Below are 27,335 nucleotides of genomic sequence, written 5' to 3'. Positions count from 1 at the left end.
AAATCAAATTATATTAACTTATTATTAAACTTGTTTATAGCAACTGTTTTATCACTTGGTTTTCTAATATTTGCTCTTTACCTAAGCTAGGTTTATTGAAGATCAGCTTTGGCATACTAAAATAGACACTCCTAATTAACCAAAATGACTCTATGCTTGCACTGACATCATTAACAGTTTATGTACACAATAATCAGAAATATAACTATGGCTTCTGAAACTAATAGACAGTTGAACTGGTGTGATCTAGTCTGGATGACCAGGCCATACTTATTTTCAGGACGGCAGTTCAGTTGTCTGTCAGGAGCGGAGATGGCGGCGACGATGGCGGCGGCGGAGGCGGCCTCGGCTCCTCACTCCTGCTGCAGGAGCTTCCCCAGCTGGTAGTTGATGGTTTTCAGATGTTCTTCAGCTCCCAGAATGCTTCTTGCTTTAAATAACAGAGCTGGAAGGCTAGATGACTCATACTGTTGATGAAAGAAAATCTATTTAGACTCACAAATAGCAATACGTTCATAACCCTAAGAACCAAAGCCAGTTTTGGTACTTTTCCACTGGCTCATTCCTTTTGTTTAACTGAGATCATTAGACTCCTAGGCCATTGCATCTCCTCAGAACATAAATGTAACCTCATACGGAACTGCTCAACAGAGCTTGAGCAGACCTCTGTATTCCAAGGGAGACAAGTTGGCTCAAAGAGCTATGGCATCTGCACGACACCTCAGACGTGGACAAGGCACACGTCGGGGCTAAGCTACTTGATCTCATCTATTTCAAAACAAAATTTTAAAGCAAGTTTCCTTTTACTGCAAGAGCTAATGGAAAGACACCAACTGCCTGTTAAAAACTACAGCAAAATAATCTCAAAGGTATCATTTAGAAAGTCATGTATTGGGTCACTTACACCTTAAAGGTGCCATCTAAATGTCTACAGACAAAGTTACAACACAAACCAATCTAAATTAGAACAGAGAATCAATCCAATGAACAAAACCAAACTTCCTGTGGCAAACATGTGAAGGAAATTAAATTCTTCTTAAGTAATTTCCCATAGTTTCGACAGCTTGCTGATACATGTGTTTCCAAGGTATTTTTCTCAGTGATGACAAGTGGGCAGAAGAGCTGTCTGCCAGTGGTGACTCCCCCAGCCCCACAAGGGGATTTGTTTTCTGCCACACACCTACCATGTTATCGGAGTTCAACTGAGCAGAAGTGGGCTAGCCTACGCTCCAGAGGCCCAAGCCCTGTTCTCTAAGGGGAGTGGGGCCAATTCACGTGGAGCTCTGGGTTTTATTGAGGGAGAGGGGTGACATATCCACATGTCACAAGAAAAAAAAAGGATAGGTGCTCCAACAGTAACAGTGCTACAGGCACTGAGGTATAAACCTCTCTTGTGAGAGCACTGTATTCCAAAGTAGTTACCACAGCTTGATTGTCAAGGAGAGAGGACATTTGTCTCACACATGCAAGAAGGAAGAACTGAGCCCACTTCTGCTCAGTTGAACTCTGATAACATAGGTGTGTGGCAGAAAACAAATCCTTGTTCTTCCTTCCATAGTGGCTTAACAACCCACTATGTTTAGTTCGGATCAATGCTACTGTTAACTTTCACAAATTTAGTAATCAGATCCCTAAAATAAACTGTAGGTACATTTTAAAAACGTGTATTTTGTAGCTCTAATATACAAACAAATCTTCTCAGCTCAGGAAAACTCAGATCATTGCCAGATCTTAAAATTGAATTTAGAGGCGAAGTATAGAAACCTGATGGATCATGAGATACACAGAGACAGTGGTGTGTAGTTATGTGTCACATTCTACACACATGTCTATATCAAGTCTACTAATGTACTGCTATACACAATTCTATAGATACATCATTTTTTTTAGTTATTAGGTACACAAGTTTATGATTTTTTAGCAAACACTTCTATTACTTGGGTGTCATAGCAATAGCAAAGTCGCAGAGGCAATTTCAAAGTATTGAAATAATAGTAAACTACGTTTTCCCAGCTGTTTTACCACTTCTCAACCTCTCGAGCCACTCCTGCCATTTCAATGAGACAGCTTCTGGCCTTTACAGCACGTCTCGGTGAGCTGAGGACAGCAGAGAGTGGCTGTTCAACTGAGAGCTGTGCACAGTACACACTGCCCTGGAAGAACAGTCCCCTGAAGGGGGCACTTAGGAGTAACATGGATTCTTCTCTCCATTAAGTAGCTAGAAGGAGAGACTGCGATCTCACTGACTTCAAAACTACTGGTATTCTACAAGCAGATGCCCATGTCACCATCTGACACACAGGAAACGTGAGCGGAACTCACCTTTTCCTTTTCCTTTGGCTCTCTCTCTTGAATGTTTGAATAATCTTGATATAGCTGTTTTAAGTTAGATAAGAAATGCCTGGAGTCCTGAAGTGAGGACTTTCTCTCCTTAAGGTCATCATGTTTTGTTTGTAGCTGTTTCAGTTGTGGTTCTAATCTAGATAACAACAACAAAGAAATTAATCTTAAAAACGTATTGTGTAAAATACAAATTAACAGAAATATATGTATTGTTCATGGACTGAAAGTATAAAAGTGCTTGTATTAGATAAAGAACAAAAACCCAAACCAAAACATTTCTCCCATATAAACTGTAGGCATAAGGTTATCATGAAATTCACATGTTGATCTCTGTACCCCCCATATCTAGTTGCAATCCTTGTTCTGAGAAGCTCCTGTCTCAAGATTGTGTAAACACTGCTCCCCAATTGTCCCCTGGTATGTCAATAAAGCAGCTTACAGCCAATCGCTGAGCAGAGAGAGAACAGGGCTGGACTTCCTGCCAACCAGGGGAGGAGGAGTTAGGAGAGGAAGTGGGGGATTCCCCGAGCTCAGAGGTCCAGGAGACATCGGGAGAGAGGAGCTGGTACTCATGCTGACAGGATGCCAGACTAGCTTAGAGGGTTAAGAATAGAGTGATAAGCCCACTGTGGTGGCGCACACCTTTAATTCCAGCACTTGGGAGGCAATAGCCAGGCAGATCTCTGTAAGTTCAAGGCCAGCCTGGTCTACAAAGCAGTCCGGGACAGCCAGGGCTTCACAGAGAGACCCTGTCTCGGAAAAAGGAAAGTAATAACTGTCCAGTTATTGTACTGTGAAGCTTGATAAAGAGATTACAGAGTTTCAGTTATTTGGCTAATAGCCAGCTTAAGAGAGAAACAGAAACAAATAGTTTTATAAAAATAACTTTAACAATAAATGACATATAATACGGTCTGGCAATGTACAGTATATGAGCATCCTAGGCAAGGAAAGAAATAACCTGATAGAGATAGGTGGTCTGGCTTGCCCCTCAACTTATGAACATGTAAAAGATTCTAGGATTCCATTCATCTCAACTATGAGATACATTTAGCACCAACAGCCACGGAGAACATGCCTCACAGATGCCAAAATTCACCAAGTCATTCAAGTCCTGGGAATTGGTAGGCTAAATGTAAATTTGGCTAACATTTTCTGGGAGTAGGTAGGAGTAGCTTGCATGACAGTTTAACCAGGAAGTCATGCAAAAAGTTCCCGTTATTAAAATATCCACTTTCCAAGGCCAAATAAAATCAGCAGAAAAACTGCCATAGGACCTAGATAGAAAGATGTGTGACTTTGGGCCAACTGCCTCCTCTCTTTGCCTATAAAAGAAAAGGGGCCTTCCCCCTGGCGGAGTGCCTTGCCAGGCCACAGAGGAAGAAGATGCAGGCAGTCTTGCTAAGACTTGGTAGGCTGGGTCAGTTGACAGGGGAGAAGGGTTCCCCATCTCTGAGGACTAGGGGAGGGACATTGGGGAGGAAGGATGGAGGGAGGGGGCTACAACTGGGATGTAAGGTGAATAAATTAAAAAATATATAAATTTAAAATTTAAAAAAGGGGCAACTTGTGATTATGGCAAGGGAGAAAGAGAGGCTGCCAGTTTCATTTTTCAAATAAAAACATAAAACAACCATTCTCAAATGAATAGTATGTGTTTCTCATGCTTTTTTTTTTCTTTTCCTCTATTTGCTTTGTTTTATTCTGGTTTGTCTGTTTTTATTTGTCTGTTTTCCTAATGAGAGAAAAAGCATAGAGTTGGATAGGTGTGGAAGTGGATCTGGGAGTCGGCAAAGGAGGGAAAATATGATCAAAATAAACAATAAAAAATTTTATTTTCAATTTTTATAAAAGAGTTCTTCAGAGCAAACAGCTGCAACATTTCCTCAGTAAACTCTACTGAACTGACGGCCATGGCCAGAGGTGCAGGGCTGCGTTCCCTGCCTTTCCTGCGGATGGGACCAGGTGGGGCCACATGACTCCCCAGTGCCTTAGGCGTCTCATATGCAGAGTTAAAACCATAATATACCTTACCTTATTAGGCTTTTTAGAAATGTGTTTGTCTAGCTACAATTACAGCTAGAGAGGAAACTAAAGAAGCCAGTCTCAACACATGTCAACGGCCTCCCTGACGCCAGGTTCAACAGAACTGAGCCTTAGCACAGCTTTATTAGAGAGCCATAGGATACCTCCCACGTGGGATCGTATTGACTACGCATTTAGGAAAGTGCCCTGCCATAAAGGAAGCCATGACCTGCTACCACCATTACTGTATTACCCAATGGGTAATGGAATAGGCAACTGATTTGTCTCCCTCAAAATGTTGTGGCAGTCACTTTAGAACCTAGCTCTCAGCTGGGAACGGTGGTGTAAGGCTTTAGTCCCAGCCCTTGTCAGGAGTTCAAGAACAGGCTTGTCTACAAAGTTAGTTTCAGGACAGCCAGGGCTACACGGGCCTTGTCTCGAAAAGCAAAACAAAACAAAAACCAGTACTTAATTACATAGCATTTCAAGTGTTTGCTGACATATCTGTGTTCTGCTCAAGCTTCTTGCTACCACACACCCTGGGAATTAACCCACTGCCTCGCTCACACCAGGCAGGCGCTCTCCCACTGAGTCACATCCAAGCCTGCCCAAGCTCTTTAAAGCACCTTAAGAGCGGAGAGCACGGTGAAGTCTCTGCTTAAGCCTCTGGCTCACACAGCACTACAAACCTTGGAAGGCGGATATGTACAGACAGGCTGCCATACTGTGCACTAGCCTTCCAAACCCAGGGCATGGGAACTGCTCCCAACCCTAGACCTTAGAGTACGGAGTGACGTGAGTGCCACTGCAGAGTGTGTATCTCACTGAAGAGTCAGGGACCAGTCTGTACTACATAGAAAGGCCACTTGTCAAAAAGTAAAACAAAGCGAACAACAGAAGCAGAACTTTCTGCATGAGGCCTGCAGAGCCCCCTCCTAGGCTAACTCACTGACTCCCACAACACTCCCTAAGGAACAGGGACAGTTCTGCCTGGGAATAGGAGGCGGTGAGGCCCTGGGAAATTCAGTAACTCATCCACTGCAGTCAGTGGCAGAGCCTGATCAAGTTCCAGGCAGTGTAATCCTACAGTCTACTCAACTAAAGCTATACTGAGGCTGCCTGCGGCCAGCCCAGAGACTGGAAGACAAATCAGAGCTGACGGTCTTCTCCAGCACTCCCCTAAGTGACAAACCCCACTGCCCTTTGGGTGAGTTCTCAGCAGGAGCGGTATGTTGTCTTACCCAAGCAGTTCTTCCTGGACTTCAATTAAACGCTGCCTTTTCTTGTCCATGTCAGAAATTATCTGAGCAATACAAGAACACACTTAGGTTAACACAGCCAACACTTGTGCTGGACTGCGCTAGGTACTGAAGCACACAGAGAAACAGGCAGACAGGCTGCAACTTAGGGATGCCTCTGAAGGCGGTGGGACCACGGGCCCTCCCTCGCTGGCCTCCTGGTTGACGTGTTTATAGCAGGTTCATTTCACTACAGGCCCAAAGGTGACGGAGCCAACTAGTCATGGACTGGAACTTCCAAAACTGAGCCCAAATAGCCTTTCCTCTTTCTAAGCTGATTGCCTCAGAGGCTAACTGAGAAGGACAGGACTAACAGAGAGCCCCAGACCCTAGTCTCCATTAGCATTACAAAGGCAAATAAAAACCTGACCAAACTCACAAAAGCCCTTACACAAACTGCTGGTTATAAAACTTACAAGTGTTCACTTCCTCCTACTTCATAACCCCGAGACTCACCGAGACTTAGTGACTTACCTTAGCATTCTTCCTTTTCAGAGCTTTTAGCACTCGGACTTCTTTAAGCTACAGTGACAAAAACAATATCTGATTTTTCTCAATTAACTGCTTAAGGTTCCACGTGCTGGGGAGGTACCAGTTGGGAAACTGCCTGTCATGAAAGCAAGAGGACCCAATTTTGGATCCCCGGCATCAACACATTTGGCTTTTACAAGGTGCTGGTGGAGCCTGGAGAGATGGCTCAGAGGTTAAGAGCACTGTCTGTTCTTCCAAAGGTCCTAAGTTCAATTCCCAGCAACCACATAGATCTCATTATAGATGAGATCTCACTATAGATGAGATCTAGTGCCCTCTTCTGGCATGCAGTTGTACATGCAAGAAGCATACTGTACATAATAAATAAATAAATCTTGTGGGGTTGTTTTTGTTTTTGTTTTCCAGAGACAGTGTTTCTCTGTGTAGCTTTGACTGTTCTGGACTCACTTTGTAGACCAGGCTGGCCTGGAACTCACAGCAATCCGCCTGCCTCTGCCTCCCCAGTGCTGGGATTAAAGGCATGTGCCATTACCATCTGGCTAATAAATCTTAAAAACAAAAAACCAAGGTGCTGGTGGAGATGGGCAGGCCCTTGGAGCTCACTGGCTGGCCAGTCTAGCGAGATCATGATCTTCAGGCTCAGTGAGAACTCGTCTCAAAAGTAAGTTGTAGAGTGCTTGAGGAAGTTACTCAGCTCGGGCCTCTCTGGCTCCACATACATGCACACATGCAATTACACACACACAGAAAGAGAAAGAAATAAGGGCAGTTCTCATGTGTTTATTGTCACAGAGCCAGCCAATGCAAGCTTTTCTATAACCACAGGTTACTGTCTAAACTTTAGTTTGAGGCCAACGTGGTCTACAGAGTGAGTTCCACAACAACCAGGTCTACACAGAGAGACCTTGTTTCAAAATAGACAGATGGTAGATAGATAAATTAAGGGCAACAGAATTATGTCAGCAAACTTACTGTTCTGATGAGTTCTCCTTTAATTTTAAAGTAAAAATTGTTGATGGCTTGACCACAACTTTCAGATTCTACTTTTTGTCTGTAAAAAAAAATTAAAATCAGTATCAAAAAGGATTCTAAAAGATGCATTTCATTACTTCATACATAAGTACATACAGTTTGGCACATATTGTTAAAAACCCAAGAACAATGTAAAACCTGTAGCTTTATAAAACTGGGAACAAGAGAGGGCAAGGGAGAGAATGAACGACGCCGACACGTTTGGAGAGGAAACAGCTGGTGGACAGGCTCTTGGAACCTGGGAGCAGCACACAGCCTATTACTGAACTGAGTTGTCAACTGACTGCGCGGAGAGCCTTGAGCATCCTAGGAAAGCACATAACCCCTGAGCCACACCCCAGCCCAGCTGTTTATCACCGAGCTTTTAGGAGTTCTCTGTAAACTCTGCGTAACAGTCCTTTATCATACGCATCTTTCAGAACCTGTGTGTTCTAACTTCACACATGCAGTGATCAAAGGCCTCCTCATTCACCTACCCCATTTCCTCTCCCATCACAGCCCTTCTCTTCAAGTTCCCCTCCTACTGTCCTATCTTTTTATGGTTTTATTGATCCACCTAATGTAATCAGGATTGTGTGCTTAAGCATGGGTTGGGAACAAATAAGTCTCTTGCAAAAAAAAAAAAAAAAAAAAGATTTTACAGTAAAAAATTACTGTATACTTCACATTTCTCAGGATAGCTAAAGGAGTGTGCTCCAGGGGTGACTAAGCACGTCTCTGCTCACAGAAAGATGCGTTTCCTGGGTAGATGGCGCCATGGCCAATGTCTTTAGAGTGGCTGCAGCAGAGGAGGAGAGGATAAGGCAGAGGACACAGTCCTGGGTGAGGAAGGTTAGGAGATGCGATGGGATGGTTGGTTTTGTCAACCGCACAATCTAGAATTGACTGGGAAGAGCATCTCACTGAGGGGCTGCCTAGACCATGATATCCTGAGGGCGTTCACGTGAGGGACTTTTAGTGGAGTTAACTGAGGTGGGAAGACCCACCAGAATATGGGCAGCACCATGTTATTCATGGGCCCCCAGAATATACAAAGTGGAGAAAGCCCCCAGAATTAGCAAGTTTGTCTGCACTCAATATGTCTGCTCTGGTCTGTGGATGTGACTCCCTGCTTCAAGAGCCTGCAGCCTTGACTCCCTCACAGTGATGGAACTGTGAGGTAAAAGAAACCCCTTCCCTCCTGAGTTACTCCTCAGGATATGTTATCACAGCAACATAAAGGAAAGCAGCCAGTGTCGGGCAGAGCTGGTCCTCCTGTCCACCAGTTCTTCTATAGCAACATGACAATTTCTCTCACTGACTCCGCCCATGAGCTCAAGTGCGCAGTCTGCCAGACTGCCCAGGGTTCCCTGCAGCTTAAACACCTTGAATGAGCTGCTAAGCCCAAGAGCAGGACACCAGTGGTGGGGCCCCACACTGTGGCTCATGGCAGGAAGGGGCACCCTTCCTTGGATGCCAGCCTGCCTTCCTCCCTTCCTCTTCCTCCAGGAGGCGAGTCTCCCACAGCAGCATAAGAGGAAGTTGGCCTTGGGGCAGAGTTGAGGAGGATTATTGGTCCAGATGCAGAGTGGCTTGGAGAAGATGGACATTTGTGTTGTCCTGTGGCTCCACAGTCCCTTCTCCCCACAGCGCAGCCTCTGCCCATCTCCTGAGCTGCTCTGTCTGTGTTTTGTGACTCCACCCTCTGCCTCCCTACCTGACTAGTGTCAAGGGGAACAGTGGGCCTCATTCTCAGGAAAGCCAGATACATTCACAGCTGTGTGACCTGTTGATGTCTTTCAGACCCACTCTGGCAGGCTGCATTTTTTTTTTTTTAAATTTGCTTAATATCTTATATTTTACAATGGCTCTCTTCAGGAAAGAACAGCACCAGAATTGTACTGGTGAAAAATAAGTGAAACCTGACTGGTTCAGCTGTTTATTTAGCTTCCCCCACCCCAGGCCGGAGGAGGCGGCTGAGGGAGTGCCCCTAGCAGGGGCCCTGACAAGGCTGCTGTCCTCTGCCATGCCTGATGGAGGCTGCATAGCCGTGGCCCCTCCCCCCCATCACTGTTTTCACAGGAACTGGCAGCCTGGAGTGTGGCCATATTTGGCATACACTACCTGACTGAGAAAAACCAACAGCACTGGAGAAACATATTTCTAGATTAAAAAAAAAATCTGTGAGAAAGATCTAGAGTAGATGGCATAGTAACTCGAAATGCATAAAATGTAAAAAAAAAGAAAAAGAAAATGTAAAGCTATCTTAAGACAATGATACTGATAACTGGGATGGCCGGAGCACAGCTGATCAGGTCCGCATACCACAGCCTCAGGGGACTTACTTGTACTCCAGGAAGGTTTTCTCAAATGCGGACAAAATAACATCCAGCTCCATGATCTTACTACGTTTCTTTCCTTCTAGACACCAAATGCGCATACTTTCAGGAGCATCTAGAATATTAAACACATGTCAGTTTAACATGCTCCTTATCAAAACCGGTTGTGGGCCCAGGGCTCTGAAACCCTGAACATAAGCAGTCCTACCAGAGTGTGAGAACAGCCACAGCCGCCTCCCTCCTTCCTGTCAGCGCTTACTGCACCTACGGCTTGCTTTTGGAGACAGGCTCTACATCTTAGCGTGGGGTCTCCTTTCAGCTACGTTAAACTTCTTACACCTGTTCACATGACATTACACTTGTTCGTGTGACATTGCTACTTCTATTTTTAGTGCCATTTTTAAACTGTGCGGCATATAGTAGGAGTTGACAATGACACGGCAGATCGGTTCACAGCTGTCTTATAACAACTACAGCCTCTCTCTCTACTCCTCCAGGAGAAATGAAAACACACTGATAAAATTGTGCATAGACATGTTCACAGGGTGGGGGGCAGTTCATAACGAGGCTTAGGATGAAGCTCACTGTGAGGACCTCAGTCCCCAGCACTGGAAGGGATTTTTAAAAAAGAAGAAAGAAAGAAAGTAAGAGAAGAGAAAGCCCGAGGGGTGGAGGGCGCAGGGTGGAGGGGGTGGGTGGGTCACACAGGCTTTCTTTATAACAGTCCAGACCTGGAAGCACAGTGCCCATCAGCACAGAGAGACTAGTGGGCAAGGACATAGACGACTGTACGTAATTCCATCCACATGACTTTAAAAAAAGGCTTATCTTTATTTTTATTACGTGTATATGTGCGTGAATGTATGCAGGTCCCTATGGGGGCCTGAAGAGGACACTGGTCCTGGAACTACTGTAAACTGCCTGATGTGGGTGCTGGGAACTGAACTTTGGACAAGTGAGGCAGAGAGGAAAGGAATGGGGGTTAGAGTCCGTTAAGTTATTATATGCATTAAAATTTTTTTCACAACAAAATGATTAAAAATGTTACTCCAAAGGCATAATTTCTTAAATGGCAGTTTTAGCCAGGATGGGAGTGTGTGCCTTTAGCCCGAGCACATGGCAGGCAGAGGCAGATGGATCCCTGTGAGTTTTAGGACAGCCAGGGCTACAAAGAAAAACCCTCTCTGAACCCACCCCATAAAAAACAAAAAAAACCAAACAAAACAAAAACCCATTTGCTATTTCAACAACTAACACAACTTAAAAACAGGATTATTTTTGTCCCATGTCCCAATAACAGACTGTGAAGCAACGCCGTGTACCTGGGTCTGCAGCTTCACTTGTTGGTCTCTTCCTTCTGTCAGGAGATGGCCTCACATTCTTCTGAGTTTTCTACCAAGAAACAAAACAAATAGTATAGCCTTTTAATTTAGAGAAAAATATTTTCCTTGAAATTTAAAAGACGACGTTATCAAGACACCAGCTGATTTTAGCTACAGTTGTTATTTATTTCCCAAGGAAGAGTAAAGACCAAGGAGGCCGCAGGACACAAAGAAACAGCAACACACTGGGGCGTTCCCTGGTCATGCAGCAAGTCTAAGAACAGACCCCGTCTCAAAACAAGACCCTGTCTCAAAATCAAAGCAAAGGAAAGCGGCTGCGCACATAGCTTAGTTGGTGGAGCACTCGCCTAGTATATGCAAAGCCTGCATACACAGGGCAAGGTGGCAAAGCCTATGGTCCTAGCACTCACACTCAGGGAAGAAAAGGCATGGAAATCAGCTCTTCAGGGCAATCCTTGGCTACGCAGTGAGTTTAGTGCTACCCTGGGCTACCCGAGACCATTTTCAAATAAGCACGCAACCCCTAGAACACACACAATAAGACAACACATTAAATGACTGGTAAGCTTTAAGACCATAATAAAAATATACCCAATATACAAGTTGGACTGATCTAAGCCATGTATAATTAAAAGTTCAAAGAGAGGGCATGGAGAGACGGCTGAGGGAGGAAGAGCACTGGCTGCTCTCCCAGAGGACCCAGGTTTAGTTCCTAACACCCACAAGGTGACTCACATGGGTCTGTGCCCCCAGTTCCAGGCGATCTGATACCCTTTCCTGGTCCCTGGGGGCACCAAGCATATGTGTGGTATATAGACATGCATGCAGACAAAATACTCAGATATCCTTAAAAAGCTGGAAAAAAAAAAAAAGAGTAAGAATTGGACAGAAAATTGTATTTGAACAATGACTACTGTTTTCAGGATGCAGAGGTGTGAGAGGTTCAGCAGGCCATATTCTAGCTACATCCAGTATAATACACCAGAGCACATGTCACACACAGCCCACAAGTGACACTAAGATGGGGGGAAAGCCTGATGCCAGCGGGGACACTGTAAGTACATGGACAAAGATAAAACTTTCAGCAGGACCAAGGGAAACTGGAGGGCTGCAGGAACAGACCTGAAGAGCTCAGGGGAATGCTGTCGACTCAGAATTCTGTACTGAGACAAATATCCGTCAAAGGCAGAGGCGAGTGAAATGCCTGGCGGCAAAATCTGGAAGGCTGTCGCCAGGGACTTCAGCAAAGAAAGTGGGGTGCTCTGCAGGCCGAGGGGAAGGCATCAGGCAGGAAGTGGACAAGAGAACTGGAAAGGAAACGTGGGAAAACAAAACACAGCAGGATCTCTCCCCAGCTTCTTAAAAAGGGAACTGCTTCAAGCAAAAATGGCAACCCAGTAAGGTTAAGAGTCATAATATAGGTACAATAAAGGCAAAGATCAGAGAAGACAGGGATGGAGGAAGAGAATTCTCACACTGCTACGTAGCTACTGTTCCCTGAGAGGTAGCTTTCAGCCAGAAAGGAGGAGAGGGTGTAGGCTCAATTTTATTAGCAAATATATTTTATTATGAACTTATTAACTGAGAGCACCTCATTTATAACCTGACTAACCTAAACAACAGGAAAAGAAGATTAAAGAATACAATAATGAAACTGTAAAGATATCAGTTCTGAGGAACGATTCTCCCGGTGTAATCAGCAGGATTTCTTCTGCTGGAACCTGGAGTAACCAGAACCTGGAACCTCAGCTGGAGCCTGAAGCCCCAAAGCCTTCTCTCGAGCACTTCTCTCTAGGAGCGTCTCAAAGTGGAGCGATGAACAGCCAAAACTATCCCAAGTCTCCAAAGGCCCCGCCTCTTGTTTTTGGCTCACATTTACACCTCTCAGGATTTGCTCAAGGATGTTTTTCAGCTGGTTAACAACCAATCTCCCCCACACGGTGGTTCGACTTCTAAGGGGATAAACATCACTTGCTCTCTCACAAGTCTTTTTCTCATCCCCCACTTGTAAACACACACAGACACACACAGACACACACACACATAAAGAAATACAACTAGTTCACAAAAAAGAGAACCAAATACCCAAAACATCCAGTTACATCAGAATTACCAAAAGAAAGAACTCTTTCTCCCCCTTCCTCTCTCTCTCCCTCTCTCCCCCCTTTCCTTTCTCCCCCTCTCTCCCCCCCTCTTTGTCTCTCTCTGTCTCCCCCCCTCTCACACACACACAGACACAGACACACACACACAGCAGGGGGATAAGATAGTCTCCTTGAGCCCAAGTACTCTTGGAAGTATACACACAATAAAGGCACCTGTCTGTATTAGACAACTCAAGAACAAAACCTAGAAGGGACAAGTGAAAATAAATAGCAAGACTGTAGACTTACACCCAGTTATATCAACACTTATATAAAAAGCAACTTAACCAGAGAATAGAGTCACGAGGCAGAGACCATCAGGAGGACAGGGACATGCTGTCTGTGAGATGGGACTTGGGAGAAAGAGTGACAGGTGGCTTAACGAAGGCACCAAGTTTCATTTAAATCTGCTGCATAGCCGGGAAACTACATCAGCAGGAATAAACATTATTTACAGTGGCTAAAAGTGAACTCCACAGGTCTCACCACATGTGTTACATGTTTGTTGCTATGATAAGACACTCTGACCAGGGCAGTTTCTAGAGGGTGTATTGGGACTTACAGTCCAGAGGGTTAGGGTTCATACGGGGGTGGGGGTGGGGGCACAGACACAGCAGCTGCAGCTGGAAACTGATGCTCACACCTCGAGCCACAAACAGAAGACAGACTGTGCACTGGAAACTGGAAACCATGCATGGCTTTTGAAACCTCAAAGCCTGACTGGGTGACACACTCCTCCAGTAAGGCCATACCCCTCAGCCCATCCAAGCAGTGTTACAAACTGAGGAGTGGGCATCTCACTCAAACTACCACACCACAGAAAAAGGGGAGCAAAGGTAATGGATGTGTTAGCTTGATCTTAGCATTCCATATAAACCATCCCACTGCATCCCACGGGGACATCCGGTCATGGCAACAGCTTAACAAAAAGTCTTCAGGAAAGACACAGCTTAAATCCTCCAGGAGGCAGCATACAGCAGCACATGCCTGCAGTCCTGGCTACTCAGGAGCCCATGAGTTCAAGAACAGCCTGGATACCACACTAAGACCTGATCTCAAAAACTCCGATAAAGGGCTGGAGAGATGGCTCACAGGTTAAGAGCACTGATTGCTCTCCCAGAGGTCCTGAGTTTAATTCCCAGCAACCACATGGTGGCTCACAACCATCTATAGTGTGATCTAATGCCCTCTTCTGTCATGTAGGTGTGCGTGCAGGCATGTATACATAATAAATAAATAATTAAAAAAAAACTCTAAATAAAAACAAAAAGAAATTCAAAGGACTAAATAAAATCTATAAAATTGTGATGCTAAAGAAAAAACAGGGCTGGAGAGATGGCTCAGAGGTTAAGGGCCCTTGACTGCTCCTCCAGACGTCCTGAGTTCAATCCCAGCAACCACATGGTGGCTCGCAACCATCTATGATGAGATCTGGTGCCCTCTTCTGGCCTGCAGATGTACATGCAGGTAGAGCATTGTATGCATAATAATAAGTAAATAAATCTTTAAAAAAAAAAAAAAAAGAAAAAAAAAAAGAAAAAACAACAAAAAATCCCAACCTATCTCCTTTACATAAGTAACAGGTCAAACAGACCACCACCGCCTTCACCAAGACACCAGCGAAACACAGTAAGAAGACGTACCTGAACTAGACTGTCAATCAACCGCACTGCCCCTGAGACACGGAGTACTTATGGTGAAAGACCAGAGGGAGGATAGCCTACACAATTTGTGCTAAGAGAAACAGCAGGTTTATAGGAAGAAAATTACCCTTTAGAGCGCACTTCAGAAAAACAGGCCTCACAGTCACAGCCAGTCATGAGATGCCATGATGGGGTCATGAAGGGGACAGACAGAGCCTCGGCTTGCTTCGAGTCCCCAGCAGCTGCCCTAGGAGAGACAGCCACTGTGTAGAACATGACAGGGACCTTCAGTTTCTGAAGAGAAAAGGGGCAGATTCTGGCCCTTGCAGGTTTTCAGGAGGGATAAGTAAGCGTCATATTATGATGTGGCGCGGCCTGGCCTTGGGCACAAGGAGCGTGGAGGCAGCAATAGTTAGGGCCAGAGACTTACGCTGCAGCTCCAAAGGGAACGGCCTACACGGACACAGCACAGCCCAGCATACTTTCTCACCAACCCTGTCCCAGGGCTCTCTCTGTTCAGAGCTGCAGGAAGCATGGCCTGACTTCCAGGAAAGAGCAGAAGGCCGCTAGAGGGTCTGTCTATAACTAACAATATGCATCTGCTTATAAAACAAGTGTTATTAAAAATAAGAAAAAACTTTGTTTTGTCTATGTATACAGAAGGGAACCATGGCAGACTGTATAAGAAATAACCCGTGAGGTCATCTGCCTATAGTTAGTGGTGGGGAAGGAAGAAAGGAGGGACAGGGGGAGAAAGGACCCCACTGTACCTGAAAGTGTTTTCAAAGATGAAAATGAATTGTTTACCTAAAATATCCAGCCAAGTGAATTAATAAAACAATATATAAGAATATGAACCAAAAGGTACTATACTTCAATTACCTTGAAAACAAATGGGACTCATAGCATTTTTTTCCTAAGAAAACGAATCTGGGATATATGCCAATTCTGCCACAAAGAAACCTATCACTAAGCACGCTGTACTAATGCATTTAGGAAGACACACACACACACACACACACACACACACACACACACACACACACACACACACACATACCCCTAATAATTAACAAAAAAAGGAGGCCATGTATTTGAAAAAGAGCAATGGGGGCTTCTGGGAGGGTTTGGAGGGAAGAAAGGGAAGAGAAAATGATGTGATTATAATCTCAAAAATAAAATAATTTAAAAGGGAAACGCATCAAAGCCCCAAAATTCTACAAGGTGCAGGCAGTAGTTAAAATGGCGCTGTGGTATGGTGGGCATCTATGAACAGGGCAGGCACTAGTTAAAATGGCGCTGTGATACGGTGGGCATCTAGGAACAGGGCAGGCACTAGTTAAAATGGCGCTGTGATAGATGGGCATCTAGGAACAGGGCAGGCACTAGTTAAAATGACACTGTGATACGGTGGGCATCTATGAACAGGGCAGGCACTAGTTAAAATGACACTGTGATACGGTGGGCATCTATGAACAGGGCAGGCACTAGTTAAAATGGCGCTGTGGTACGGTGGGCATCTAGGAACAGGGCAGGCACTAGTTAAAATGGCGCTGTGATACGGTGGGCATCTAGGAACAGGGCAGGCACTAGTTAAAATGGCGCTGTGGTACGGTGGGCATCTAGGAACAGGGCAGGCACTAGTTAAAATGGCGCTGTGGTACGGTGGGCATCTAGGAACAGGGCAGGCACTAGTTAAAATGGCGCTGTGGTATGGTGGGCATCTAGGAACAGGGCAGGCACTAGTTAAAATGACGTGTAGAGTCTTGATGACAAGCAGATGGTGAGGAGAGCCCTGGGAAGGACTGTGCAGTGCACACCAGGACACAGATGTGGTTCTGGGTCATGGAGTCGTAGCTAAATCTTTCTTTCTGTCTAGAGCTTTTAAAAGAAAGATTGCTATCTGTATTAAAAGCTCTAGATGTATTTTTAAAATCAAGATAAATCTTGTATTTCCTTTTTCATATTTTAAATGACGTCTTTTCTCTCCGAGAGGCAGATGGCAGACACTGCTCACCGGTTGTCTTTGTGTTGCTCGAGTTCCTTCTAGAGCAGAGGGCTGAGTGCTATGGGGCCCTGTCCTCCTCAAGGTGACACGGTCCTCTGGCTTCTCAGGGGTTGCTGAAGACGCTGCAGGAGGAGCAGCCTGGTGCCCCCGTGGTGCACTTGGTCTCTCTGTGGACCGCACTCTCCTCCTTATGTCATCTTCAGAGCTGTCAGACTCGCCGCTGATGGGCGTGAGCCTCCTTGGCTGTGAAGGAAACAGCAGGGCTAGTTTACAATACTCAAAGCTTGTGATTCTCTGATGTCGGGGAACTACACACTTTCCATCTCTCATTTATAAACATCAGAATGAACATTTAGAAGACAGCATGATTAGAATGGTACCCAATTCTCTCTGCCTTTGTAAAACACACACTGAACATATTGTCGGAATGCTACAGAATTGGACTGGGTAAATAGAGATCTGAGAATTCATTCATAACACTTCAGACACAAAAATATCTTTCTTGGCCTGGTCTGATAGGACAGCGGGGAAAGGCCGATGGTCTGAGGTCAATCCCTTAGACCCGTAGGGAGGACATGAAGAATGAGCTACTACAGTTGTCCTGTGGCCTCCAAACACACAGTGTCATGTACTTGTCCACACACATACACAAAATAAATGAAAATAATTCATTTTAAAATTATCATAAGTCGGGCGTGATGGCACACACCTTTAATCCCAGCACTAGGGAGGCAGAGGCAGGTGGATTGCACTGAGTTTGAGGCCAGCTTGGTCTACAAAGTGAGTCCAGGACAGCCAAGGCTACACATAGAAACCCTGTCTCAAAAAACAAAAAAATAAAAAAATAAAATAAAAGAAAAGAAATTTATAAGATATTTCTGTATGAAAACAAATACTGCCACAGGACATTTTCTCTATTTGTATTTACTCAAGTAAAATACAAAGTATCTTACAAATTAAGATAGAAGAAGGGACAATCCCACATCATACCTTTTTTGCACTGTTCTTTATAGATGTGTTTCCACTTGCTTCATCTTGAGAAGGGTTCAAACTGTGTCAAACAGAAAGCCATCAGTATCTTGTCCAGTGTTGTCTATACATTGCTTCAGTAAGAGAACAAGCTGAACATAATATCCTCCACCTGCCCCGGGCAGGTCCGGCACCTCTCTGGGTTCACTGGCCACTCCCACATCTGCTCATGTCAGATTTTCCCAGGCTACTGAGTAATCATGGTCCAGTGGGGTCAGCTCTGAGAATTGCACTTCATCCAAGCCCCTGGTCCCAACTCTGGGGGTCATCACTGGGCCTGTCGCTGGGATGATGCCCACTGCGCAGAGAACATAGAAGAGCCTGTGCTAATTTGGAGCCTTGGGAAGGCTGACACAGGAAGACTGCTAAGTGGAAGAATTAGTAGCAACAGCTAGAGCTGGGGCCAGCACCTAAAGCCAATAGATGCAGAGCCTCTCCCTGACAGACCAGCTAACCAGAAGGCTGTGGAGGGAGCGAGGGAGGGGAGGGAGGGAGGGAGGGATCCAAAACCAAAACAGCTGAACACCTTAGGGAGAAGGTGCCAACTGTCACTGGGGCCTCTTTGTGTCCTGGGACATGCTAAACTCTCCCCACACCTCCTCCCACTCTGACTTTTCTTGTACTTAATATGCAAGCCCTGCCTTACTTTCCTAAGAGCTTCCTTTGGTGGCAGAACCATTAACCCCATCAATCAATCTATTGACCACAAAGCAATCCCAGAGCTGCCCAGAAGGCAACCGTGCTTTAGCATCACCATGACCTACTGTGTGCTTCTCAACTATGCCTCAGACCCATCGGCTGTCGTCTGAGACACCCATGCAATCTCCCTGCCCCAGCCATAAAAACACCTTGCAAACCAGTCTCTCAAATGTCCTCTCCTTCTCACCCACATAAAAAGCTGGCTATGATCCCAGTGCTGACTGGAGTGGAGACAGAAGGATCCCAGAGACTCCTGGTCGGCCAGGCTGGCAGAATTCATGAGGTCCAGGGTCAGTAAGAGGCTATGTCTCACAAAAATAAGGTAGAAAGTGATAGAGGAAGACACCAGGGACATCCTCTGGCCTCTGCATGCCTGTCCATCTGTCTGTCTGTCTGTCTGTCTCTGTCTCTCCCTCTCCCCCCTCCTCTCAAACTCTCTCTCTCACACACATAGAGACAGCACTTGAGGTAAGAAACATACATAATTAACTATGAGAGATAAAATGGAAGACCCTGTTTCATAACTACCAAACCAACAAAAATATTGATAAATAACCTTGGCACAAACCCAAGAAAGATTTAAAATCTAAATAATAATTTAATGACCTGGGACATCAGTAAAGGATACAGACAGACACTGGCTCATCAACACAGATGCCTAGTCCCTCTAGAGTCACTTAAAACCATAGCCCAACCAAAGAGACAGCTTGGCACGATAACTAGGTGCCAATTATGAGTATAAGTAATAACAATTACAGAAAATGATGTTTATGTACCAGTTCTTTTGAGGAAAATCATAACACACTGGCTCAAAAGATCCTGCAATGACTTTAGCTTTCTTAGCATTTATAAAAACAACCACTTAAGGGCTAGAGACAGCTCAGGCTGTGAGTGCTTGCCCTCCTGAGAGCCTGAGGTCACTCCCAAGCACACCTCTCTGGTGACTCACAACCACCTGTGACTCTGGCTGCAGGGGATCCAACACCTCTAGACTCCTCAGGCACCTGCACTCACTTACACACACACACACACACACACACACACACACACACACACACACACACAATTTAAAGTAATAAAAGTAAGTCTAACCCTCCCCAAACAAGCAAACAAACTGAAAAACCCAGAAACTTAAGATGGAGCCATACTTTCTGCTCTCTCCTTCCTTGTGAGCACCTGGAGAGGCAGAGGACCCACAGTTTCTGGACAGCTCATCTTCAGCCTCGATAGCAGTGCTGTGCAGAGGAGGATCTGAAAATACAAAACAGCAAATTAAAAGCTGCCTGTCTGGGTCGTTAAGGATATTCCCTGGCAGTGGCATACAAGGTGATCTGTGTTTAAGTGGCCGACAAAGTCAAAGTTAGATACACAGGCTATTTCCAAATATTTTTTATCTCATGCCTCAGTTATAGAAAACCTTTTTGCCAGGGCTGGAGGGATGGCTCAGCGGTTAAGAGCACTGACTGCTCTTATAGAGGTCCTGAGTTCAATTCCCAGCAACTTACAACCATCTATAATGGGATCTGATGCCCTCTTCTGGCCTTCAGGGGTACAAGCAGGCAGAGCACTGTGTACATAATAATAAACAAATAAATCTTTAGAAAAAGAAGGAAAGAAAGAAATCAAGAAAGGAAGAAAAAAAGAAAGAAAGAAAGAAGGAAGGAAGGAAGGAAAAGAAAAGAACATCTTATTGCCTATAAAAACATATTTTGGGGGGCTGGAGAGGTGGCCCCGTGGTTGAGGGCACCTGTTGCTGTTGTTGAGGACCTGGGCTTGGTTCCCAGAACCCACGCGGCAGCTCACAATCTTCTGTAACTCTAATCCCAGGGCACCTAATGCCCTCTTCTGCCCTCCATGCCTACCAAACATGCACGTGGTACAGACATACATGCAAGCAAAACACACATATCACACAAATCTAAACAAAAAAATTGAAAGACGTTTTTTCAAATTATTTATCTGCGTTCTCGTGCATATGAATAGAAGTGTTTTCGTAAAACAAGATGAACACGGATAGGAAGCCTAACACGGTCTTTCTTCGCCTCTGTGCATGACCATTTCCGGGAGGCCGCTGCCTCTGTCAGTGACTGCTCAGGGTTAGTGTGCCCCTCTGTGACTTCATTGCTCCCAAAGTACCAAGCTTTACAGGGCCATGGATAGGGGTATGGATGCCCCCAGGGAAGGCGCCCGTCCCTCACCTCCCTTCCTGTCATGTTTTCCTGGACTGCAGGAGCTTTTACACTAGAGCAACAAGTGGATCCGAATGAAGATGTCAGAGAGCAGTGGCCTTAGTGGAAAGGCGGGGAAGGAGCTGCTGAGGCTGCTCCCACCTGCTCAAGAAAGACAGTGACAGGCCACTGCACTGGGGAGAGGGGGAAAACGACAGGGATGGAGAATCTGAGGTGACCAGTCCTGACAGACTCGAATTGCTGCAAGGGGAGCTGGGAAGAGCCAAAAATATATTTTTTTTCCATGTTCAAATGTTAGCATGATGCACAAACTTAATAACTTCCCTCCCAAAATAAATAGCAGCTTAAATACTGAACACGTCCGTCGATGGCATGATTTTAAGGTTGATAACATATCCCATGATGCCCTCAACTAAGCAATGGCGTTTATTTATTCCTCAGCTGGGGTGGGGGTAGTGCTCATCAGTGGATGCACAGAGACAAATAAATCCATCTTAAATTTCCACAAGTAGTCAACTCTATCAACTTACAACAATAAAAGACAAACTATTCTAGTCTAAACACGGGCAGTACCTGAAAAGACAGTAAAGATTACAACTGATCAAGAGCACAGCTAGACGGCTTGACGTCACCGTGGAAGTGCACATACACCGCGAGCTACATGTCACATCCCTTAGGTAACTGTAACCAGGAAAAGAGAAAAGAGGAGGGAGAAAGAGAAACGAGGAAAGAGGGAGACAGAGAGAGAGAAAAGACAGTCATGACTAACAAGGCGAGATAAGCCCAGGGGAACTGACCCATGCGCACTGATGCTAAGATGTAAAATGAGGCCACCACCGTGGGAAATAGCACTGAGGACCCCTCAGAAACATAACCCTACAGCTGTGTGACCGACAGAGACCTCAGTGATCCTACTTGTGGGTACCTGCACACTGGTGAAAGCAGGAACTCAGAGAAATCCGCACGCCATCTCCACCGACAGGTGAGTGGATGATGAACTCAGCTTTCTGCTGCCGCTGTGCTTTGAGACCAGGTTTCCCATAGCCCAGGCTGCGCGTGAACTCAAGAACGCCCTTCAACCTCTGATTTTACTGCCTCTGCCTCCCAAGTACTCCCATGACAGTGTGTCACCGCATTCTGCTAAAATTGGGTTTACAAAGACATCCCCGTGCCCCATGCAAGACCCTGGGCTTAATCCCCAGCACCACAGAGACAAAACAGGACAATAGGGAGTGTGGAGACATGATGAGAGGAATGAATGAAAAGGCAATAAGCTAAGTGAAATAGGCCAGTTACAGGAAGGCAAGTGTGCGGATGGTTTCATGACAACTTAACACAAGTGAAAGGCCGTGCCTCACTTAAGAAAATGCCTCCATAAGACCCGGCTGCAGGCAAACCTGTTGGGCATTTCCTTAATTACTAATTCATGGGGGAGGGCCCAGTCCATTGTGGGTGATGCCAAGCCTGGGCTGCTGGTCCTGGGTTCTATGAGAAAGCAGGCTGAGCAAGCCATGGGGAGCAAGCCAGTAAGCAGCACCCCTCCATGGCCTCGTGTCAGCTCCTGCCTCCAGGTTTCCGGCCGGTCTGAATTCCTGTCCTGACTTCCTCAGATGATGAACAGTGACAAAGAAGTATAAGCTGAGGAAACCCTCTCCTCCCCGCATTACTTTAGCCACAGTGTTGCATCACAGCAGTCGTAACCCTGACCAAGATGCAAGCATCTTCCTCTTACATGAGGTTCCCAGAGATCCTAACTCAGAGTGGTTGCCAGGGGCTGAAGTGTGAGGACCGGGAGCTGTTTGAAGGCTTCAGAGGCTGAGGTAAGGACAGTGAGAGGGTTCTGGGGATGAACGATGAGAGGTGCTTCTCTGTCACACTCAGCGAGGTGAGCGGGCCCCAGGGCGGCTCTTCATAACTGGTCTACAGAGCGAGTCCAGGGCAGCCAGCGCTACACAGAGAGACCCAGTCTCAACAGCAAAAAGAAAGATATGTAGATAAATCAATCAATCTAGAAAGATAGGGAGTGAATTTTATGTCCTAGATCTACTCTGTATGCATACAACACCACAATGGGACATTATTTTATACTCACTCGGCTGGCTAGAGTAAAAAAAACAGAACATAGTACCCGAGGTGCTATAGGCTCAGTAGTTCTTCTAGGGACATGTCTCAGAGAACTCAGTAGGCACCTACACACACACACACACACACACACACACACACACACACACACACACGCTCACACACTCACACACTCTTACACACACACACTCACATACTCTCACACACGTGCGCGTGCACACACAGACACACACACACACACACACACACACACACACACACACACACACACATGCACCCGCACGCAGAAAACCCTCGAACCTGAATGTTCACAGCAGCACTACAATCAAGGAGAAGAAAACCCAAAGCCAATGGAGCAGCACTGATCCATAAAGTTTAAGGACGAAGTAAATGCATGCTACGACCTTGAAAACGTAATGCTAAGTCACAAAAGCCCACCAGAATGGCATAGCTGTTATACGATTCTAGATACATCCATAGAGACTGGAAATAACTTTATGGTGTCCAGGGATCAAAGGAAAGGTAAGGGGCTGACTGGTGTCAGGGCGTTTGTTTCTTCTACACCAAACTGTTCTGGAACTAAGCAGTGGAGATGGCAGCAGCCCTCTCCTTAAGCATTGCTCTTTCCAGTCATGGGCGGGGGCTCAGAACACTGACCAAAGCTTTCATAAGGTTCCTCTTCTTCCTCCATTGCTCCCAGCATGCTTGAGACATCAGAATTATTAGGAAAGTCAAACACATCGTTGGGCTTGTGCTTTTGAGCAGCTTTCTAAAAGTGAATAAAACCAATCACTGAAACGGCAACCAGGATGTTGACAACACTCTCCTCCAAAGGACCCTCCAGCTAGCCCTGCAGTCGGTGCAGACACCCTCAGATCCCTCAAGATGGAAGGCAGGGGTCCCTAAGCCATTTCTACGGAGACCAGCGAGTAGACATCTATGCTCTGTAGGCCACTAGACTTCTGTACCGTTACATACGGAGGCAGCTCCTGACAAGACAGGCAGGAACGAGTGTGGCTACATTCCAACGCAACCTGACTGCTGGACACTGACATTTCATACCATTTTCATAGGTCATGAGACATTTTCATTCTAGGTTAGCTTTTTTCCCCCCAGACAGGTTTCACTATGTATTCCAGACTGGCCTTGAAGTCCTAGGATTATAAATAGGTGTGAGCCATCTCGCCCAGCTTATTTGTCATTTTAAAATACAGACAAAATAAAACAAAACAACATTCTATACAAATACAATGGTGGGCTACATTTGGCCCAAAGGGTATCAATTAGCTAAATCGCTGATATAGGGGAAGCCATGATCCTCTCCCCAGAAAAAAGGGCATGTGCCCAAAAGCTCATAAGCAGCTTTGACTGCGTGCATGTGTGTGCGCGCGCGCGCGCGCACGCGTGTGTAAAGCCTCCTTCCTGCAGGACAGAGACCAATGCTTACTGTTCATCCTAGTTCAGTACACAGATTAAACCCTAAATCCCAGTGTCAGAACAAAAGGAGAAACTCCTCTATCCTAGCTTACAAAATACGCAAGGATATTATGATTAACAGATAAGAAATGTCTGGAAGATATAAAGAGTATACAATAACACTGGTAGACAAAACTCCAAGCCTCGGGGAAAGCCCCATTCATGGAGTGCCACCTGGAGAAACGCCAAGAGCGAGCAGAAGGTTTGCGTTCAAGCCAAAGAAGCCTCCATCGCATGCAAAGCCACTGCCTCCCAGAGGGAGAGCCTGAAAGCTGAGAAAAACCACTCTAGACACCAATTGCCAACAAAGAAGTCTGGAAAGGGACTGGCATAGAGAAATTCCCCCTCCCCCAGGGCACAGTGGACTTCAGCTACTCTAAGCAGTGGTGGGCAGGAGCGCAGAGCAGGCTTCCCTGGAGGGGAATGCTAGGGATTCGTGTTAGCCAAGGCGAGAGTCGGGGCAGCAGGACAGGGAGCATCTCCTGCCTACAATGGAGAAAGCCAAGGACAGAGAAGGGGTCAAAAGCACTGTGAAGGGCGAGCCCTCACCTTGAAAAGCACTCATTACTCTGCCTCATTACTCTAACTTGAAATGCAAGGCATACTATTTTGGAATTAGCAATCAAGAGTGTTAAACAAATGCACTTGCCTTTAACACACATTTCCTGAAGAAAAATAAAACTATTACGATGAAAGAAGAGGAACAGCATAAACCCACACACAGCTGTTAAAAATGGTAGCGTGGAAAAACTGCTGTAAGTGAAAAATGACAATACAGGGCATTACACAGCTTTTACAGGATGTCAAATACCTGGATAAAATTATGTCAAGCTAGGCTCAGAAAATTTTAAAAAAATGGTTCTAAAATGTTAATAACATTTCTTCACTCCATCATATTGAATAAAGTACTTTTTAAAGCTACTATTAATAATCCCAGCACCTGGGAGGCAGAGGAAGTTGAATCTTTACGAGTTCAAGGCCAGCCTGGTCTACAGAGTCAGTTCCAGGATAGACAGGCTACACAGAGAAACTGTCTCCAAAAAAAAAAAAAAAAGTTTGTGAGGAGAAATCTGCAATAACGTGATTCCTACAAAATGATAGTTTTGTTTTCAATGTTTTTTGTTTTAAATCACATTAACAAAGATTACTTACATGTTTGTTGGAATGTGTTCTTCCCAAAGTGTTCTTTGGATGTGCTGCACTATTAAAACAGACAACAAAAATTTAACAAGAGAAATCGGAAAACGTTTGGGCAGCCAGGGAAAGCACTACACGCTGTGGTCTTTCCCAGGCACCCCTTCCCAAACTATCCCCTTTAGTGCTCACCCAGCAGAGCAGAAGTTATGGCAACACACGATTCAAGAAGCAGAATTGGGGGTTGGGGGACACTTATCACTTTGTAAACCATCTCAGCTGTGTGTGTACTAGGTTACAGAATAAAAGGCTATCTCTGCATCTTGCTAGGAGTTTGCTTTTAAAAGGCTGTATCAGACACAGAATTTTCACAACACTTTCACCAACGCTCTGCATGCGTACCCCCACGTCCTCTGTGATGTGGGGCATCACTGCTATGAGCCAGACAAAGTCGTTCAGAACACTGGCTCTCAAATTTCAGTTGACTTCAGAGCCACCTAAGAGGCTTGGGCTAGGGTTGCAGGCTAGTGGTACACTAGTCCCAACAGAAGTGGGGCCCTGGGTTCCCACTCCAGAACTGAAGGGGCAGGGCTAAGCAATGCTAGGTGGCTCTCAGCATAGGATACCCCAGTAACTCAGGGCTGGGGCTGAGATTTCCCCATTTGTAGCCAATTCCCTACTTTAATAAGTAACTACAGACTGTGATTCGGGCTTCAGAAAGCGTTAAGTGACTTCTGAATGCTCTCCCGTAGCAGGAGGAGAGAAACCAGGCTAAATACACTGCTTCAGCCTGAACTCTTTCCACCTGTGCCTTGTCTGGTCCCCCCCCCCCCCCCAAACCACTTCTTAACATTTCCTTCTGGCTTCGGGCTGGAGTACTGGAGGGGCTTCCAATGCACGGAAGTCTCTAAGATTACCAGTCATACAATCTCTGTTGTACGCACCTGTGTGCTTTAGGAATGAAGGATGAACAACAGATTTCATGAGTCTCAAACCTCAGGATGTTGAAAGAACAAAAACCTCAGGCTTAGCAAATCAAGTTTTATACTCCTTTTCCCTTGCCCACCTCCCTTTAATCTCAGCACTTGGAGGGGGGGCAGAAGTGGGCAGACCTCTGGGTTTGTGGCCAGCCTGGTCAACAGAGTGAGTTCCAGGACAACCAAGGGCTAGGCAGTGAGACTCTGTCTTGAGAAACCAAAAAGAATAAAAAACAAACGCATGTACCACCATGCCCTGTTAAGTTCCTTTCCCCTAGTCACTATATTTCTTTTCTAATCTTCCTCCCCACTGCTCACCGAGTGTGGGTTCCCGCACCATCTGTGCCCTGTGGTACCTACAAACACCATCTCTCACAGGCAATCTTCCCACAGAAGCCCTCCTACCCAGGAGACCTTTCTGCCAGACTTCTACCAGGCTTTGGGTGCGCACCAGGCATGCCCAGAAGATCCTTTGCATGGAGACGCTTGAACCAACCTTTCAGAGTTTTAGCAGCCTTGTCAGATGTGTTTCTCTTTATAATAAAAAGATGCCTTGAAGTACCCTGAATGTCCTTTAGGCATTCGGGCCACCCCAAGCCCTAAACTGCTTGGTCCCTCGCTAGAGATTTGGTTGGCTCCAGCGTCCGTGTTTTCTATTACGAAAACAGCTGGGTCTTGGACATAAAAAGCAATGACGACCAACCAGGAAGGATAAATGTTAAATATCTGCTTGTCACACAAAGCAACTCTGGTGTCTGAGTTTCTCTCCCGCCCAGCTTGACTCCTAGGACTCTATCTCTTCCCCCACGGCTCCAGGACCCGGGACTGTGAGAACCGAGGCTGGGATGGCGAGTCTCTGGGACGAACTGAGTCCGTCCCGGGCAAGAGTGTAGGGTGCCAACACTTACCCCGGGCCTCCTGGGTATCTCAAGCTTCTCTGAGCCGCCATCCTACCGCTCCCAACGCCCTCGGCTGCCAAAACTCGCGCCGAGCCTGCTTTACTCAGAACAGCCAATCAAAGCCTAGATTTTCTAAGCCCCGCCTCTTCCGGGGCGTGTCTAAGAAGCCTCCCGGGCGGAAGCATGATGAATATCCCGGACTGA

General features: G+C 45.8%; 1 protein-coding gene across 1 annotated transcript; it reads right to left on the bottom strand.

Moving 5' to 3' along the window:
- Nucleotides 1–327: 327 nt before the first annotated feature.
- On the bottom strand, nucleotides 328–27,335 carry Cenpu (centromere protein U). Its single transcript, XM_051169651.1, has 13 exons — nucleotides 27,141–27,335; nucleotides 25,274–25,322; nucleotides 23,303–23,414; nucleotides 19,523–19,625; nucleotides 17,637–17,697; nucleotides 16,656–16,889; nucleotides 10,831–10,900; nucleotides 9,515–9,623; nucleotides 7,131–7,209; nucleotides 6,141–6,188; nucleotides 5,610–5,671; nucleotides 2,323–2,479; nucleotides 328–467 (listed from the first exon to the last, which is right to left on the bottom strand). Exons 1-13 carry the CDS (start codon nucleotides 27,179–27,181, stop codon nucleotides 354–356), a joined length of 1,239 nt encoding a protein of 412 aa, XP_051025608.1. The 5' UTR covers nucleotides 27,182–27,335; the 3' UTR covers nucleotides 328–353.

This window comes from Acomys russatus, chromosome 27, assembly GCF_903995435.1.
Source record: "Acomys russatus chromosome 27, mAcoRus1.1, whole genome shotgun sequence".
Classification (NCBI taxonomy): domain Eukaryota; kingdom Metazoa; phylum Chordata; class Mammalia; order Rodentia; family Muridae; genus Acomys; species Acomys russatus.
This window is presented reverse-complemented; position numbering and strand designations above follow the sequence as displayed.